Raw genomic sequence first — 20,515 nt, forward strand, 5'->3', positions numbered from 1 at the left:
AAGTATTTTCATTTGTTTCTGTCTGATTACTGTTCTGTTGTGAGTGTGTGGTCCTTGCCTGACTTTGAGAATATCCTAGTTTTCCATTAAGTGAATTGCACAGTATCAAATTGATCATAAATGATAAATACCAGCCTGAGTGCTGGAAATGGCAGAATTAATCTTTTTGTCACGGAAGTTTGGTACCCTGCATACACTTTAAGTTCCAACTCATTCCCTAGCCATTTTCTTTTACCTTCTCTTATACAGTGGGATTTCTCCGTATTTGGTTTATTAGCTAAAGCTACCTTTTGTGTGGTCATGGATTTTAATTCTTGCTGAATCTGCAAACTGGAGAATGGAGATTGCTATGTTTGGCAGTCTTGACAACAGGTTTCTTTCTTTGTGAATCCAGTTTCTTGTCCAATGTGGTTTAAAAAAAAAAAAAAACCTCAAGAGATTCCGAGAGCTTCCTGAAATATATACAACATACTAGTTCCTATTTCCTCAGCACAGGGTATTCTTACTACTTATCTTGTATAGCCTGGCTCTTGCTGCTTGAGCCTTTTTACCAGAGCTGCTCTTCCAGTACCATATTTACTCAAATCCAAACTGAAGAGTTTTTTTCTGCCCCCACAAAACAAAAAACCTTGTCTTGGATTTGAGTATGGCCTGGGGTAGGCAGCTGCACAGGGAGGGGAGCATGGGGAAAACTGCAGTGGCAGGGGGCCACCACTTCTGCTGCTGCTGCCTGGCTAGGGCTGGAGTCAACATGTGTCCCAGACCAGAGCCACCATATAGGGTAAGTGGCAGGAATGAACGTGACAGAGGGGCCAAGTGCCTTAGGAGCAGGCTGTGTGGGGGAGGACAGGCAGTGGGAATAGACTCTCTGCCCGCCTGCCACTACTCTCTCTGCTGCTTGCTCCCCAGCCCCAGGAGTAGGAGAATGAATTCAAGACAAGCTTCCAATAATTTAAATTGTAGACATAGATAATTATAACATTTATACCTTTTTCCATGTGTATAACCTAATTAAAGGGAGATCATCTAAATGTGAAGTCTTTCTGGGTATGGGTAAATATGTTGTTATTACTGGAAACTTAGATTTCGAAATGATAGTTTTCTGTCTTAAGACTATCATTTCCAAGTTTAATTTCCCAGTAACAATATCATATTCTCCGATGGCTTGGTGCTCCTGTACTAACAGATGTTTGAACATAAGAAGACTTTGTTTTTCCTCTGCCTGATTTTTGAGCTTGGCAAAGATCAGATCCTCTTGCCAAAAACTTTCCACCTCTATGTTTTCAGGGACTGCTTCACCTGATTTAGATCAACGTGTCACACAGACTTCCATGTTTCTGTATATAAATCCATTCTTTCCTATTGTCTTATTATGGGACAGTTCTTAATTTTCAGATAAGACTGAAAGACACTTGAGTACTGTCCAGGGATTTGGTACAGTGTTATTCCAGTGCTCGCTGTAGGTAGAGATTCAATTCCTTCCCTCCAAAAAGCAGTCTGCTGTCTTAGTTCCAGAAACTTGAGATTTCATAAGGTGCCACTTCTATGGTTCTACCCACAAAATAAAAAAAATGTTTTAAAAATATCTTTTATGGCACCAAAATCCTGAGAACCAAGAGGTTCTTTAGATTTTTATCATTTTTAAACTAACAGAAAATCCACGTAGTTTACACACTTGTCCAGGATATTAATGTTCCTGACTAGTGTTACCATAAGCATTTCCTGTGGTTAACTTTACAGATTTGCTTCTGTTTTTCTTACTTTTGCCTTTTGTGATTTCTTTAATTGTATAGGTATTTATCAAATTCTAATTGTGAATATAATATAACAAAGTGGAGCTGGCTACTGTTGTCCCATATGCAAACTGGCTGGTAGCAATGAATATCTGTCTTCAAGCGAGGTGTTCCAAGCTCCTAATCTTGAAGGTCTTTTTGACCGAATTTCTTGACCAATCCAGTGAAGAGCTGTGGGTTCCTGAATGTTTTCTTCTATGTGTATCATGAACCAGTTAAGTCTCTTACATTACACATATTATTAGTCTTTCAGTCTGCCATGAAGCACTTTGGAGTAGGGAGTTTGCCCTAATATCATAGTTGGAATATTTTCTTTTTTCCTTAGGTATATTTGTCTAAAGATTTAGTTTTCTGCTTTGCTAATCTGTTTAGTCCAGTCATGTACAGTTTCTTTTTCAGCTGCAGTAAATAGGAAGATTGACATTAGATCTTATTTAGGAAAAGAACCTTCTGCTCTGAAACTACAAGCAGTTAGATTAAAACTCATGAGTCACAAATTGTCTAATTATTTTCTGGCTATTTAGCCTTATAGCTCTGTATGTTGAAGTCCTTAAACTTTAGAACAAGTAACTTTTTGGACACCAAACAAAATTAATGGAGAATTGCTTTCAGTCCTGACTTGCAAAGATGATAGTAGATGTATGCATACTTCTGAACAGTTGTAGGCTGTTACAAATTAATGAAAGAGAATAGGTACCTATTAAATCTTTTGCATAGTAAGGAGGTGGCTTGTTTATTAGCAAGCAAGAAAACTACTGAAGAAACACTGTATAACACAGGCTCTAAAGAGGGTGAAAATTAGCATAGCTCCACTGAATTAAAACAGGGTGTGGAGTTGATGATGAAATTGGGCAAATCATCGAACCTTTCTGTTCTCTGAAGCTTTGCAATGAGTCAGTGTAGCTGAGACTAAATCCCAGAAGTTCTGTTTCCAAGTTCCATAATCAAGATGCTATCTGTATTTTGCTAAACGATCAGTAATGCAGTATTGTTAACATTAAAAGAAACCCCTCTAAAACAAATCATTAAAACTTTGTTCTTTTACCTGAAGACTTGAGTTTGAATTCGTTTACATTTGGTCCATGTTTGGAAATTTCTCTTAGCTGTGGCTTTGTCTGCTCTAGTATTTAAAGATGTTGTCATATCAAATCAGCCTAATTATAACAACTTCTGTAGCTTCTAAAATTTCAGTTTAGACAAAACCTCTTTGTTATAGCAAATGTCAAACTGGTCAAGTTTAAAGTCTAAAAGGGAACCTAAGATGTGCTTGATTAAATCAAACAAATTCTGTTAACTTTGTGGTGTCAGTGTTCAGGCCTGTTTACGATTGAACTGATTTGGCTGTTGGGTTCATGTGAGAGGGAATGAGCACCATCCTGCTCACCTAACAAGACCCATAATGCCCATTAATAAATCTTGAAGTGCTTTATAAAGGATTTCAGTATTGTTATCCTATTGCACAGATAAGAATACTGAGTCAGAGATGTGAAGTTATTTGCCCAGAATGCCAGTGGCAGAGCAGTAAATATAGCACCTAGGTTTCTTGGTTCCCAGTCCATGGCCCAGTATATAGACTACTGCATTTTCATCTCACTTTAAGCAAACACTGTAAGTTTTGTGGAAACAGATAGGCCTGTTCTTGGAGGCTAGTTTGTAGATGCTGTCTGTATACATGCAGCCAGATTAAGTTTAAAAAGCAGTTGCCTGTAAGAAATTCACACTTTCCAGCCAACTGAACTAGTTCAACCACAATGATCAAGTGTGGTTTATTGTAGATACTTACTTGTAATGTTTATGGAAACCATTACAAAGTAACAACAGTCGATCTCCAGTTGTGTTTACATTTGTAGTATGAACAAGGTCTGTCCTCCCTCCTTGTTTTGTCTTGTTCTTTGAGACTGACTGACTTCTTGTGATCTCTTATTTTTTAGGTGCAATTGTTATGGAGCGACCAAATGTAAAGTGGAATGATGTTGCTGGTCTTGAAGGAGCCAAAGAAGCACTCAAAGAGGCAGTGATATTGCCCATTAAATTTCCTCATCTATTCACAGGTGAGAGAGGTCTTGTAGCTATTCCTTGATGTAGTGATTGGGATGGCTGGAGAGGTCTTGAGGACTATGGCATATTAGGCCTAAGAGCTTCTATTTTATAGGCTTGCTGGGGAATCGCACGAGAAGGAAAAACGGTGGTTCAGAAACAGGTTATCACTTACACTGTTACCCTGGGAATGAGGGTGACTGCACAACTTTCCCTCACTTAAATCAGACTCCCACGCAGGTAATGATATCCTCTATAAACCCCCCATAGATTCACTCAAGGCCTGTGGCAGTGGGCAAGCAGCAAAGCAGCAGGTGTGGATACACTGGGAGCTGTAACTGCAGACCTGCGCACAAGCAGCTCTGGGCATAAGGTTGCTTTTCACTGAACTGAAGCAGCAGTAGAATTCAGGAGTCCCCTGAGTGACTGAACAGGATTGCACTGCTTACCTCCATAGTGTGAGGAAGGGTCTAGAAAAGGTGCCCTAAACATTGTCCATCCTTGACCCTAGTCGGCATACTGAGGCTGCTGGGGATCCCCCTCTAGCAGTGGACAAATCGCACAAAAATACAAAAAAGATGAAGGTGACACCACTCACCGTTGGTATTTGGAATATGCGTGTGCTAATGGGCTATATAACAGATGGATGAGAGAGAAAAGCTCTAGTTGGTAGAGAACTGGCCAAATTCAACATTCAGATAGCGGCCCTGAGTGAAACTTGCCAAGCTGAAGGATAACTCACTGAAAAAAGGAGCTGGCTATATCTTCTTCTGGAGTGGCTATAGTAAAGAAGAAGGTTTGCCATCAAAACACAGCAAATCATCAAGCTCACAGATCTCACAAAGGGAGTGGATGACAGACTCCCGCTCATGAGACTTGAAATGTGCAACTATCATCACCGCCTACACACCCACCATAGCCAATGCAGATATGATTAAGAACAAATTTTATGAAGCCCTGGAGTTTATCACAAGTGCTAAAGGCAGACAAGTTTATCATTCTTGTTGACTTCAATACTAGAGTTGACACAGATCACCAGGCATGGCCAGATGTCATCAGAAAAAATGGTCTTGGGAAATGCAACCGCAATGGGCTCCTCCTGCTGAAGAAAGGCATCAAATACAACTTCTTTATCATCAACACAGTCTTTCACCTGCCAAACCACAACAAAACCTCTTGGATACACCCATGCTCCAAATATTGGCATCTCACTGATTATGTTGTCAGCAGGAGAAGAGACAGGATGTCAGTGACAAAAGCCATGAGAAGTGCAGAATGCTGGACTGACCACGGGCTCATAGTCTCTAAGCTGCATATCCAGATGCATCCTACTAGGTGACCACAAGGCAAATAAAACACCCAAAAACTTCAGTGTCTCCAAATTTAAACAGGCATTTGTTGAAGAACTGTGTGGCCAACTAGTAGCAATTGATGTAAACTCTAATTTAAACATCAAGAAAAATTGGACATCCTTCAAAGACTGTCTACTTGGCTGCGTCCAGTACCCTTGGTCCCACCACACTTAAACATCAAGATTGGTTTGCTAAAAAAGATACTGACACAGGGAGACTAGTGAACAAGAAACATAGGCTCCATAAGGCCCGTTTTGGAAAATAGCACTTCAGTATCTAAGAAGGCAGCCTTCAACAACATCAAGAGGATAGTTCAGTGCAAACTCAGAGAGAATCAAACCCTCATGGCTGAGTGGTAAGGCAGATGAGCATCTTGCTGGGGTCATTTGACCCCAGTATTCTTTCCTGCCATGGCAGGGGTTCAGACTAGATGATCTGCTCAGGTCCCTTCCGACCCTACAAACTATGAAACTAAGATGAGATTCAATCCTATGCAGAAAGGAATGATGCAAAGAATTCCTGCGATGCTCTGAGACAATCTATGGGTCACAGTCACCAGGAATATTTCCAGTCCTGAGTGCTGATGGCACCACATGAGCCATGAGCTGATGGCTCATTGCCAAAAGAAAGATACTGGAAAGATGGGCAGAATACTTCAGTAACATCCTCAAGTAGAAGTTGTTTAGTAAGAGGCAATTGATCGACTGCCCCAGGTAGACATTAACATATTTCTTGCTGATTCTCCAATGCAGAGTGAGACTGTGAAAGAAATTAACCTGCTGTCAAATGGTAAGGCGCCTAGAGTAGATGTTATACCATAAGAAGTCTACAAGGCTCTGAAGTTGACTGAATTCTTCCAGTCGGTCTGGATTCAAGGAACTGTGCTCCAGGAGTATGAGTTATGCATCCATTGTCCACCTGTAAAACCAGAAGGGCAATAGACAGTCCTGCAACAGCCATTGAGTATTGCCTTGCTGTCAGTTGCTGATAATATTCTTACCAGAATTCTGCTGAATCACTTTATGCAACACACTGAACAGAGGCTCCTGCCTGAGAGTCAGTGTGCCTTCAGGAAAGGATGTGGGACCATAGCTATATGATGTTTGCAGCTTGTCAGCTTCAGGAGAAATGCCAGGAACAGAACTCCAGCCTGTACATGACTTTCATTTCATTTAATGAAAAGCATTTAATAGTCAGTTGGGAGGATCTTTAAAAGATCATGGCAAAATTCAGTTGCCCAGAGAAATTCATCGCGATGGTTTGGCAGTTCCGTGATGGCATGCTTGCTCATGTTGTGGATGACAGTGAGTCATCTGAACCATTCCCAGTCACCAAGGGATTCCAGAAGGGCCCCAAACCTCTTCAGTATGATGTTCTCTGCTGTGCTTACAGATGCTTTTTGTGACTGTGACATTGGGATTGACATCAGATACCAGACTGGCCAACCTCTTTAATTTGAGGAGACTACAGGCAAAGACCTAAGTTACAGAAAGTGACTCTTCATGATCATCTGTTTGCTGATTTAGTGTTTCCTGTACTGCTGAGAGGTAAACTTTTCCACTCCCTGAAGGGTTTGGCAGTGGACAAGTTCACCTGTCTCAGCAGTATGCTGCCACATGCAGTTCACATCAGTGATGAAACCAATGCCAGAATTGCCAAAGCAAGCATGGCCTTCGGCAGACCATGTGCAAATGTGTGGGAGTGCAGAGGCATCAGTCAACAAAGAAAACTGAAGGCCTACAGAGCCATTATGTTGTCAATCCTGACATATACATGGGAAACCTGGACAGTGTACAGATGCCGTGCTGTGAAGCTTAGCTGCTTTCACATGGGCTGTCTGAGGAAACTCAAGTGGGTAAAATGGCAAGATAAAGTCCCAGCCGCAGAGGTTCTTACATGGACAAGGATTCCAAGGGTCCACACTCTTGATAAAATCACATATGATGTGGGCAGGCCATATCACCAGGATGTCAGATGAGCTACTGCCAGAGATCTTCTATGGTGAGCTAAAGGAGGGGGGCAGCATTTTCAGGGGGGCCAGAAGAAATGTTTCAAGGACTCCAACTCATCCTTGAAATGTTTCAACATTGACCTGATGTCTTGGGGAAAATCTCTCTCATGAGCCTTCCACCTGGTGAAGCCTCATCTATAATGGAGCTACAGTCTATGAGCCAAGGAGAACTGCTGAGGCAGAGCAGAAGCACAATGTAAATCTCTCAACAGCAGCACATCCACTGTTGATCAAGCAACCCAAAGCAGCATCTCTTACTCAGTTTGTCACAGACAATTCAAGGCATAAATTGGCCTGATCAGCCACTCACATGCTCACAGAAACTAAACCAGTGATGTCATGTTCATCCTTTTAAATTTGAAGATGACCAACATCATCATCATCATCACTTATGTAAGTTAAAGCAAGGTTTCAGGTTGTAGCAGATGTTTATAAGAAATACATCTGGAAAGGCAATTAGTTATCACTATAAAGATTTGCACCTTAATAGATTATGTCAAACTTCTTTCAAGTGAAAAGTACATCACATTATATAAACACATTTAATGCACTCAAGTGAGGATCCATTTTTTCCATCCAAGCTCTTCACCAAATTGATGATTGACTCAGTGTTCTTGAGAGTTTTTCCTTTTTTCTTGCCCCTGTCTTAGGAAAAAGAACGCCTTGGAGAGGAATTCTTCTTTTTGGGCCACCTGGTACAGGAAAATCTTACTTGGCAAAAGCTGTAGCAACAGAAGCCAACAACTCCACTTTCTTCTCAATATCCTCTTCTGACCTAGTCTCTAAGTGGTTAGGAGAGAGTGAAAAGTAAGTGGCTCAAATTGATTTGATATTTTTTTTCTCAATCCCTCCGCCCCTGAATAAATGCTTCTCTTTGCTTCTGAAACATGTAGTCGGTGACTGTGGGCACATTGGAAGGATGCAACAGGCTACAATCAGACCTAGACAGGTTACAAGGGTGGGCGGACGAGAATAGGATGGGTTTCAACACAGACAAGTGCAAGGTGATGCACCTCGGGAGGAAAAACCGGCACCATACCTACAGGTTGGGGAACTCCCCTCTTGTCAGCACGGAGGTGGAAAGGGATCTGGGGGTCATCATTGACTCCAAGATGAACATGGGCCGGCAGTGTGGGGAGGCAGTTAGGAAGGCCAGCCGTACCTTGGCATGCATCCACAGATGCATCTCGAGTAGGTCCAAGGAGGTGATCCTCCCCCTCTATGCGGAACTGGTCAGGCCGCAGCTGGAGTATTGCATCCAGTTCTGGGCGCCACACTTCAAGAGGGATGTCAACAGCATGGAGAGGGTCCAGAGGAGGGCCAGTCGTATGATATGGGGACAGCAGGGCAGGCCCTATGAGGACAGGCTGGAGGACCTGAACCTGTTCAGCCTCCAAAAGAGACAGCTGAGGGGAGATCTTGTGGCCTGTTATAAACTAGTCAGGGGGGATCAGCAGGCATTGGGGGAGTCACTGTTTCCCCGAGCACCGTCAGGAGTGACCAGGAATAACGGTCACAAGCTGGCAGGGGTAGGTTTAGGCTAGATATCAGGAAGCGCTACTTCACAGTCAGGGCGGCTAGGGTCTGGAACCAGCTTCCAGGGGAAGTGGTGCTGGCTCCTACCCTGGGAGTGTTTAAGAGGAGGTTAGATGAACATCTTGCTGGGGTCATTTGACCCCAGTACTCTTTCCTGCCATGGCAGGGGGTCGGACTAGATGATCTGCTCAGGTCCCTTCCGACCCTAGAAACTATGAAACTGTGAATCACCATTCTAAAACTGTCTGCTGCATTGGGATATATTTGCAATGTACAGTGTAGCACAGAGTAGTATAAATATAATGTTTACAGTACCAAAGCTTAGCTAATTAAAACTAGGTCCTCTCCCTCTACACTGTGCAGTCTGCAGCGTAAATATAGCATAAACTCTTTTTGTCCACTTGAAGTTTGCTACTTCCTTAGCGGTTAGTTAGGTGGTTCAAACAGGACCTTCACTTTTGTCCTTGTGGCCCTTGGTTGTGAGGGGTTTTTTTGTTCCTTACTATTTATAATCACTTTTGAAAGCTAAGTGGCTTTCAAAGAGGAAAAAATGTCTACACACTTGCTAGATGTTTTTGAATCTCTAGTCTACAAACAAGCCTAGAAAATTTTAGTTTAATCCAGAGAAAAAAATAGAAGTCTTGTTTATTCATTTTTCCTGTGTAGGTTTTATGGGTGGTGGAAGAACTATCGGGCTTATGCCAGGGGTTCCAAGATAGTTAAATCTGTGAGGAAAAGTGACTTGGATTCAACAGTTTAAACATGCAGATCTTAACACCTGTGAAATTTGAAATGCATCCTGAGTGAGTTCACTTGTGATGGAAAGCACAAGTGCATCATGGAATGTAAAAGATTTCAGGGTGACATTTTTTGTTGTTTGAATAACTGGCAGTTAAAAGTAGCTCTTCTATTGTAAGGGGAGCACATTTGAGAGACACACCTGGAATTCTGAAGTACTCCCCTTTTACTTTTTCAGAGTAAAGTAGCTTTCTTTGAAAGTTGTACTTGCAGTTATCATTGAAGTTAAAGTTTTTTAGGAATATGACAATTAGGAGGTTAACAGTTATCTGGTTCTTGGATAAACAAACCCCTTCTGGCCACCTTTCTCAGCTAAAGAGTGCTACCATGTTTTTACAAAAATAGGGTTTTTTAATGTTACTCTTTCCAAGTTTCTTGAATGCAGAGTTGATTACTTTGTCTGTTTCATAAGAGAAAAGCTTGTGACTACATTTCCTGAACTACTGGTTTGCAATGTTCTAGCCAGTTTGCAGGCAACCAAAAGTAAGCTTGATATAGTTTTTAATTGCCAGAACATGCATGGAAGCGCTCATTATTATGCTTTCAGTATGTGTCAGGTAACATGATAAGAAATGATGCAAGTTTTCAGCTAAATATCTTTGCATCTTTAAGGCTGTTCAACTGCTTTTGTTTGCTTTTCCCTCCCTCCTCCTCCCCCTGCCCCCCAGATTAGTGAAAAACTTGTTTCAGCTTGCCAGAGAAAACAAGCCGTCTATTATCTTCATTGATGAAATAGATTCTCTGTGTGGGTCAAGAAGTGAAAATGAAAGTGAGGCTGCTAGACGGATTAAAACAGAATTCCTTGTTCAGATGCAAGGTAAGATTTACTGTCTTCTAAGGATCTTACTAATTAAAGCAATTACCTTCCTTGATCTTGCTTTTGAAACGTACCTTGCAGAATGTTACTGAAGATAATCTGGTTTTACCTGATTTAAATTTTGAAGTAGCTTTAAATTAATTAAACAGTAGTTACATTATTTAATGTTGCCTATTTGTGGTATAGGGGTTGGAGCAGACAATGAAGGAATCCTGGTTTTAGGAGCTACAAACATACCCTGGGTTCTGGATTCAGCTATCAGGAGAAGGTAATATCTAACAAAACTTGGGGATGCCCTGTATAAAATATGCAGCTTTGCTGTAAATCACAAAATTTCTTCTTTTTACTCTCTGCTGAGAAGGTGATGGCTCTAATGACTTTGAGAATGTTCTCAAACAGTTTTGTTGTGATCATTTTGCATGAAAGAAATGATGAGCCAGCGGAAAAAATAATTCTCTTAGAGTAGATCTGAAATGTGGGAATGAGGGGGCATGGTTGCCTCAATATAATTAAATAGACCAGTTGATGGTTCTTGTGTAACACTTTTTTCAGATGCTTTGCAAATACCTGCCCCTTTTATACTGCTCCTGTTGTTTTGAGTATATCTCAGCTGAAAACACCTACTAGCATGCCACAAAGGCTTTTTAATTTGTGCTTGGTAATTGTGCCAAGAACACGTGGGTTTATGATGTGGATGCAATGGGGACATTTGGGACACTTTTTATTTTTTTTCCCCCTCAGTGTAATTTCATTTCACCAGCCCTAACCTTAAATGAGTGCATCTTATTATTTTAAATGCACAGGGAATGTGCCATTTGTGTTTGTGGACATAGGTAACATTTGAAATAGCTCTGAAACATTTCAGAAGGCAAGCGTACAAACATACATGCGTGATTTTAAAAAGCTTTGGAGAAGGACAAAAATGTACCTGGAGGATGCAGGTACTATTTTAGTTTGCATATAGTTTTAGTTGCATATAGTTTGTATATGGTAGGTTGGTCTTCTAGGAATGCCACAATGCAGCAATCCTCGCACCCTGGTCTTTGCAGGTGCCAGGAGCCCACAGGGTGCATTCAATAGCCTGAATACAGGGGAAGGCATTCATTGACTGTCTGCTCTGTGCTCCTCTCCCTCTTATCTGTGGAGGACTCGCCAATCCCTTATTTTATTGCGCCCCTTGGTTGAAGACCTGAGTCTGTGAATCATAAGAGCATCAACATGGCCAGACAACAATCACTCTGGGAGGGGTGGCTATGAGATGGGCTATGGCCACCCCAAAATTCCCTGTGGTCCCCCTCCCAGCGCCACCACCACCCATCCTGAGCACATTCCCAGCTCAGCCCTCGTGCTAGAAAAAGGCTGGTGCAGCTCCTGGTCCTGAGCCCACAGTGGGCAGCCCACACTCACCCGACATGCCTCATCCACGGGTGCATACAGTGGCAGGGAGCTGCTTGCCACTCTGTCCCGCTCCCGGGGTCACCTTCCCCTGCCTCCCTCCCTCACTGTGGGAACCTCGATATGCACCTGCCCCCCTTCCCCCCCCCCCACCTCTCCCACAGACTTACCAGCAGGCTGTTCTCCAAGCTGCCCGGCTACATTCCTGTAAATCAGCCATCAGATCGGTGTCGGCTGATATGGCTGGTTAATAATCAGCCATTGGTATCGGCCAATAAAATCTTTATTGATACACCCCTACTTTGTGTCTCTGCAGTTGAAATGCTGCTTTAAAAAAATAAAATAAACATTTCAAACTCTTTTACACCTCAATTTCAAATGTTATGTAGGTCTGCACCATGCATATTCGTGCCCTCTTGATACTCTGCTAGTGCATGCCAAAAAAGCTTGGGTAACAGTCCCACAGTGTTTCAACATCAGGCAAATGCAGTAATCCACAGCTAAGCAACCTGCTGAATAAACATGGGTGACATGGTACATGCTCTTAGATGGGTATCGTGGAGATATGTGTTTGTTTTTAATTGGGTTGTGTATATAAGCCATGAACTTGACTGCCAAATACTTTGCTTATAGCGTAGACTTGGCTGGTTCTGATTTTCTGTAGGTTAATGGTGTATGTTTTGTCTTTGTTTACAGTGTAGCAGCTGTGCTTCATGATAGGGAAGGGGAAGAGAAACTCAAGTTCTTGTCTCACTTTGTCATAACACAGCAGTACTGTAAAATTTTTAGTTTTCCTCTGGGTTTTTTCTCCTATACCTCTTATACTGCTGCTTATAAAATAGTCATCTTTTTAATTGTGAAAAATTATCCCAGTAATCAGAACAGTCACCATGCTTGTGTTTAAAGTACTGCAGTTACCAAAGCCATCTACTGATACCATGTTTATAGTGTTTAGGGGTGTGTGTTGGGGGGGGTGCGTTTTAACTGCTAACATCTTGGAGCACAGTAATGCTTAATGTCCTCTGACATCACTTAGTTTACTAACTTTATTCAAATAATTTTTAAACAAACTGAACAGGTACTTGTAGTGGAGGGTCATTAAATCTCCCCTCCCTCCCTACCCTGCCAATACATTTTCTGTTTCTAAGTCCAAAACTCAATGTTAAAGGGATTTCTCCTTTTAGATTTTTTTCTAGAAATGATTAAGCTTTGTACCTAGACGGTGAAAAAATGCAATCTCAAATGGAAATTTCTGAAAGTTAGGAAAAATTTTAAGCAAAGGAGGTGATATTATCTATGTAATTTTAATTAGGAAGCTTGCTATTAGAGCAAGCAAGCTTCTAAAATAGTTTTTTTTTAATATTCTGCATTTTTCACTTTTATACCCATGCTTTGAAAAGCTGCAATACTTGAATGCTTTCCTTTTCTCTAGTTCTTTCAGAAAGAAAACTATGTATACTAGTTGGCATAAACTACTTTACATTGCAAATACAGGAGTGAATGTTTGTGGGTTTGTTTGTTTTTTTTAAACAAGGTTTGAGAAGCGTATCTATATTCCTTTGCCTGAAGACCATGCCAGGTCTGCAATGTTCAAGCTTCATCTTGGGACCACTCCAAACGAGCTGACAGAATCAGATTATCGAGAGCTTGGAAAGAGAACTGATGGCTATTCAGGTGCTGATATAAGCATCATTGTACGTGATGCACTGATGCAGCCTGTTAGGAAAGTGCAATCAGCTACTCACTTTAAAAAAGTAAGTAAGTTGCAGAATTGCCTGCTTTTAATTTTGAGTTTATTTTATTTTTTAATCTACCTGAAAGAAAGAGTGTTTGTTTCATATTTCATATGGGGGTTTTATATCGTATGAACTGATGTCTGTGATCCAAGTCTTTCTTTTTTGAGTCCTTGTGACAAGGTATTTAGTAGAATTTGCAGATTCATTGAATCTAAAGGGCTACACTGTGAGCAATTCTGTTGTGGTTTCAAACTTGCAGCCTCTGGGCTGTCGACCATGCACATTGGCACCCATCCCCTTCCAAGTATTCATGAGTTATCCTGACTGACACATTTCATCTGGGCTTTAGTTGCTACTCAGAGTCGGCAGTCTCTTCACGTCAGTTGAAAGTGGCTAAGTTTAGTTGTTGCATCAAAATCCCTGCTTCACATTTAATCGACAAATACAGTTTATGCATTTGGGAATGGATGAACGATCAATCATGTATTAAAAGTCAGAAACATGGAGTAGGTCTAATTGAGGAGCAGGTAACATCCTTTCTATCTACTGCCTTTTCAAAGTAGAACAAGAAGAAAGGAATTACTTATTTCTGCCACTTTCTTTTTTTTCTAGGTGTTAAATTGCCTTTATCTGAAATTTGTGCAAGTGTGCAGGATTAGGTAGGACGGGTTTCATATAACCTGTCTGGCAGCATTTCTTTGGCTTCTGCTAAGCCAAAATTAGTCTGTCAGATTCATTCAGATTCTCCTTCTAATTTTTTAAGCCCAAGGTTTACCTCACTGCTACTCAACAGAGATGGTATCTTCTCAAATTAAAAAAATAAATAGAAATTAAACTTTATGATAACCTGGGCTCTACAGTACCAATTAAACGGAGAAGCTTTGTTTGAAGCTAGGTTTTATATCCATGTACCTTCCAAGTAGCAAGTTCAGTCCAGTTCTTGGATGAAGGAGAATAGATACCGAGATGTTGATACAAGGGTCTTAGAGTACTAGAAAATTTGGGTTGAAGGGACCTCAGGAGCAACTCCCTGTCTAGTGCAAGTCCCTGCTCAAAGCAGGGCCATCCTTGTACACTTAAATCTGCACTGAGGATCCAGCTGCATCCTCACATACTTAAAAAACGTTAAAGTTAGTAAAGCACATTGGCGTGATAATAATGGTCCTTGGGCATGGTTTTAGCTTGGTTATGAGATCCACTGGCCACTTCCACATGAGCATCAATGCTATGGTTCCCGAAGGACAAATAGCAATGGCAGTGTGTGTGTGTGTGTGTGTGTGTGTGTGTGTGTGTAAATATAACCTATTTGAATAACCCTTGTACACTTTATTAGTGCGCATGTGTGTAGACTGTTTACTTCTTTATGACCCCTGTCATAGAGAGAGAAGTGTATAGATACATAGATCTGTCTACAGCCTGACTAGTGGACTTCACAAGTAAATGCCATGTCCCAGAGTTTTTTCCACAGTAGCAGTTCAGAGAGTATGTGTTAAAAAGATATTGTCAATGTCTGAAAAAACTTCCTGACCAGGGAGCTATCCTTCATCTCCCTTCCTGAATTAAAACGGTGCTGGTCTGTTGACAGGTCAAGTATTTTCTTACTAGATTCTTATGACTACTTTTTTCCTATTAATACAATTCTTACAGTTTAGGATATTCAGTATTTGTTTTAATTAATTAAAGTCTCTGGTCTAAAGGGAGGTTGACTTAATAAAACATCACTGATTACATTCTCATCTCAGAAAAGGAGAGGAGATTTCATTGGCCAGTGTTAAAATTGGAATATCCTCAACAACCTGAGCTAGTATGAGATGGAAAAACCTGTTTTGGAGCCTAGAATTAGATTATTGTTTAGTACTGAGTTCTCATAGCTGTGAAGAAATGTGAAACCGCAGAACTGTTGGCGATACCATATAACCTATCATTACAAATGGCCTCTGCCAGAGGACTGGTGATTTGCTAACGTAACACCCATCTTGAAAAAGGGCTTCAGAGGTGATTCTGTAAACTGCAAACCAGTGAATCTCCCTCCCATTCATAGCAAGTTGTTAGAATCATAAAGAATAAAATAATCAGTCACATGGACAAATATGATACACTGGGGGTGAGTCAGCATGATTTTTGTAAAGGGAAATCCTGCTTCACTAGTTCTCTGAGCATGTTAACAAGGACATGGACAAGAGGTATCCAGTTATAATACATTTAGATTTTCAAAATGCTTTTGACAAGGTCCCTCACCAGAGGCTTTTAATCTGAGTTGGCACAGGATTGGAGAGAAGGTTCATGGATCGAGTACTGGATAAAAGTGTTGGAAGCAAGGAAGGGGTAAGACTAAATGATCTACGGTCATTTTTCAGGGGAAAAGGTCAGAAGTGGACTCTGCAGGGATCTGGGCTGGGTCTGGTTTTGTTCAACATTTTCTTACGTGATCTGGAAGTCAGAGTGCACAGTGAACTCTCCAAGTTTGCAGATGATACTAAATTATCCTAGGTGGTCAATCACAAGTTGATGAAGAAGAGCTGCAGAAAGACCTAACCAAGATAAGTGAGTGGGCAAAAAAAGTGACAGATGAACTTTTAAGTGTCAACAAATGCAACATAACGCATAGGGAGAAAAATAACCTCAGTTAATGTATACAGTGCTAGGTTGTGAACTAGCTAGTCCAGCTTGGGAAAGAGACCTTGGAGTTACTGTAGATTGAACTGAGCTGATGTTTGTAGAGAACTTAGTGATAACCAAAAAAAGCCAATAAAATTTAAAACAAAACTAAGACTATAATGCCACTCTATAGATCCCTGATGCATCTACTTCTTGAACAGTGTGTGCTGAGTTCTTGTCTCCATATCTCAAAAAGGATACAGTAGAATTAGTTGCCCTTTTCTGAGATGGTCAGGGGTATGGAGCAGTTGCCCTACCAGCAGAGACTAAAAGGCTAGCACTTTTCAGTTTGGAAAGGAGAAGGCTGAAGGGGGGATATAAGAGGTCCATAAAATCATGAAGGGTGAGCAAAGTGAACAGGGAGCAGCTGCTAGTCACCAAGTCTTTTTGTTCAACTTGGAGTTAACTTGTGGCACTCATTGCCACAGGAGGTTATGGAGGTAAATGGCTTAGCCAGGTTCAAAAAAGGGACTACACAAATTCATGGATCATAGATCCATTAAGAGCTATTAAGCAGAAAAGTCAGGGATGTATCCTCTAACATCCCTAAATCAATGCTGGTGGATGCCAGGGAGATGGATCATTCTCGATTATACTCTTTTCATATGCTCTTCCTGTAAGCATCTAGTACCACTGCTAAAGACTGGATACTGGGCTAGATGGACTTCTGGTCTGACCCAGTGTGGTGTCTTGTCTCCTTATGAAGACATTCTAGTTGATTAGTTTTTGTAGTCTCACCTTAATTTTTTCCTTTTGGTAATTTGCAGTTGCTAAGAACAGTACAAAATGGTGTATTTCTTATAAATATATCGGTAGTTGAATTGCATTAAGGCATCCTTCATCTGGGATTTTCCAATTGCTTCCTTTCTTCATAAGGTAAAATCTGAAACATACTCGGTACACTTTAAATGTTCGTTAGCTTTTATTTAAATGACACTTTGGACAAACATTTAGTCTAATTCATATCTGGGAGCCCCAAAACTTGACACCTGGCATTTTGTTCATGTTTGTCTGCGAACTGTAAGATTCCTTGAGGTGGTCAGAGAGAGATGACTCTCCTGACGTGGTTTACTATAGTCCTTAAATAATTCAATGCTGTCAACTCAGAGTAGCACAAGGACAGATGGTACTGCTAGTTCTGCGTCTGTCCAAAATGTTATAACTTCTCTAGATGGCTTCTGTAGCCAAAACATAAGCCATTTCCAGGGTTATGCTTTCAGTGGACATGGTTATTCTAATTGAAGGTGTGAAAATCTTTAGCTTTGATTTATTTATTTTATGGTAGAACCTTTTAGGCCACAAAAAGCTACAGTAAAAGCTGTTATCTGGCATCCCCCCAGGAATGGGGGAAGCCAGATAACAAAATGTGCTGGTTAATTGGGCAGCCCTAGCCACCACTTCTCCCACCATGTCTGGGGCGTCCCTCTGCCCCTCCTGCCGCATCACTGCCTCTTTTGTGGGACAGGGAGGCAGGCCCCGTGCAGCCTGTTATGCCCCCAGGCTGTGGGGGCTCTGCAGCGTGGGCTGCTTTGCCCCGGGCCATGGGGACACTTCTGGTTTCACTTTCTGGCAAGCCAGCATGCCGGTTAGTAGAGTATGCTGGCTTGTAAGATGCTGGTTAACAGAACTTTTACTGTGCAAGCTATTCTTTGTTCTGAAGACACTGAAAACCAATTAATAAATGCATTGTATTCTCAGAGTGCTAAAAGGTTAACACTGAGGGTGCACTGATTTTTTTTATATTGGTTGACTATCGGTTCAACATCAATAAAAGGAGAAATTACATTTTTGGCTTTTGGGGGGGGGGGGGTTGTTGTGGCCAGTAAGTATGGCTGCGTATGTGGAGCATCCTGGTGAGTGTAGTCTGGTGGAGCATCCTGGTGAGTGTAGTCCGGTCCCCGTGCCCCACCACCGGCTCAAGCCCATGGCAAGCTACAGGTCCCAGCGAGAGCAGTGGGAGGTGGAAGGGCCGCTGGGAAGCAGTCACATGGTGCCATGCTTAGCATCAAAGGGACTGTTACTGGCTACTGCTGCCACTGGCATCACAGCAGGGGGGCCTGAGCACCAGGGCTGCTGCAGGGATGTTGAGCTGGGCATGGGTGGGGTAAGGCATCACACGAGGGATATTTTGCTTCACCAGGCACTGGGTGGCCTTGCAAAAGTGCGTTATCCCAGCTGACCACGGGAGCTGGGCTGCATGGGACCCACCGGCACTGAGGCAGTGGTGTACTCTGAGGCTCCAAATGTGCCCAGCGCTGCTGTCCACATGAGGGTCCACCCCATGCATGGGCTGCACAGGACGTGGGGTTGTGGGTAGGAGCTGTAGGTAAGGGGGCAACGTGTGGGAATAAGGCAGTCACCATCTTCCTCATTGAGTGCTGGAGTAGGCAGGAGGTTTCTGTGTTATAAATGCAAAATTAACAAAAAAGTTTATTTGTCAGTAGTTTAAAATGCCTTGCACTATTACTAAATATTGGATAAGCCTCAGCCAGTGTGACTGGTTAATCATCAGCTATCTGTATCAACCAAGAAAAACATTATCCGTGCACCCCCTACTTGATATATTTATATTGTTTCTCCCTGCCCCCACGCCCTCTGTCATACCATCATCCTTTTAAAAGAAGCTGGGAATACAGGAGCAGAAGGTGTTCCTTGGTTATGAGTCCAGTCCCCTGCTATTTTGGACAGCTACATCATAAATGCCTTTCAGTTCCTGCAGGTCTGTTCTATTCTTATGGCTCTTAAGTATGACAGATAATGATGAAGTAAGCCAGAATTGACAGCCTTAATGTGGGACACCTGGCAAATAAGCATAGCAGTACAAATGTTGTATATGTGCATGTGGGTTGAAATAAGGTATAACTGCTTTTCTTCCACTAGATGTCTCCACATTCCATGTCAAGCCCCATAACGTAGGAGCTGAAATAATGCTTCACAATGTCTCAACATACAAAAGGCATCGCTGAGTGTTTCTTAACTGCTTTGTACTGTAGGGTGTATATCCAGATGCAGTGGGAACCTGTTTGCATTAGCTGATCTGCTCCTTCTTAAACAGTGATCATCCCTAAATCTTGAGTTGCTTTTGGAAGTATACTCATACAAAAAGATTTTTTTTTCCCCAGCATTCCAGGCTTTCTACAGGAACTTGGGACTTGATAAATCCCAAAGGAAGCAGTTGATACTAATGCTTGGAAGTGGCCTTTCAACTGTCCACCTGCTGCAGCACTTTTTGAGAAGTACTGTTACTAACATGGTCAGATAAGGTCCAGCTTATATCGCAGGGCTTCACCTAAGAAGTGGAGCCTCCCAGTGAGAAGAAAACCAGCATGATATTTCATATTTGTTATGGTTTGGTTAGATTTTTAACTAATGGTTTTGGCTCCTAACAGCCTCTCACATTTTAGCTGCAGTTGGTAAATAGTAACTTCTTGAAAGACAAGGCATTAACAGTGGTGCTTTTATGGATTTTGAGTCTGTAAGGGGATGAGAATTTCAGTGTTTTCCTTCTCATGGCTTTCAAAGCAGGTATGAAAAGTTCTCTTGCTCCTCATTTTTTCCGTAGTAATGCAGTGACAAAAACCTTTGTAGTGTTTAAGCTTGTCTGAGTTGTCTGTAAGTAATCCCTACTTTTAAATATAATATTTATTATTTCCAGGTAAAAGGACCATCACTGTCTAATCCAGATGTTTTGGTAGATTTACTTACCCCATGCTCTCCAGGTGATCCAGAAGCCATTGAAATGACATGGATGGAAGTCCCAGGGGATAAGCTATTTGAGCCCCATGTTTCCATGGTCAGTATTTTTTTTTTAATTTGTTCCTTCACAACTTCTAGAAAATCTATTCGGTGTGCAGCTGACATGAGCCCTCTAAATCAATGGATCGGTTTCAGAAGCATGTTTCTGTTAGCTGAATGGCACAAACATTTTTGACACTTCTGATACATCTAGTAGTGCAGTTCTGAATGAAGTAAGCCACAACAAGATTCTGCTTTCTGTATTAAAGTCGTATGTTTTGGAAGGATGTTGGGCCTGTTCACTTAGATATTGGAAGAAGAAATTTTCTGCCTAATTAAATCTACCTACATATTATGCTAAACATAACCTTTGTGACTCCCATTTTGGATTTAAAATGGCATTGTCACTGAGAACTAAACAAACAGGCTCTTTTACCATGTGAACTTACTCCCATTACTTGGCAGATATTTTCCAAATGGGGTAAGCAGGATTAGAGGGATGGTCACAAAAATCAAATGCTGTAGACCAAGAAAATCCAGAGTGTGTATATAGAAGAACATAGCTGGATTGAAATCACACCAATACTGACTGTTGGTGAATTGTTAACTATTTTATTTAACAAGGGAGTTTACTATCGATCATGAGT

General features: G+C 41.5%; 1 protein-coding gene across 1 annotated transcript in view; it reads left to right on the top strand.

The window, feature by feature from the left end:
• Positions 1–20,515, top strand: part of VPS4B (vacuolar protein sorting 4 homolog B) — a 41,772-nt gene that overhangs the window by 18,693 nt on the left and 2,564 nt on the right. The window contains exons 5-10 of the mRNA XM_090039297.1: positions 3,725–3,844; positions 7,844–8,000; positions 10,196–10,344; positions 10,531–10,612; positions 13,274–13,493; positions 19,789–19,926. Coding sequence (XP_089895423.1) covers positions 3,725–3,844; positions 7,844–8,000; positions 10,196–10,344; positions 10,531–10,612; positions 13,274–13,493; positions 19,789–19,926 — 866 coding nt within the window. The remainder of the gene's footprint in view (positions 1–3,724; positions 3,845–7,843; positions 8,001–10,195; positions 10,345–10,530; positions 10,613–13,273; positions 13,494–19,788; positions 19,927–20,515) is intronic.

The sequence above is a fragment of the Crocodylus siamensis genome, chromosome 3 (assembly GCF_052110815.1).
Source record: "Crocodylus siamensis isolate JL-2025a chromosome 3, ASM5211081v1, whole genome shotgun sequence".
In the NCBI taxonomy this organism is placed as follows: Eukaryota; Metazoa; Chordata; order Crocodylia; family Crocodylidae; genus Crocodylus; species Crocodylus siamensis.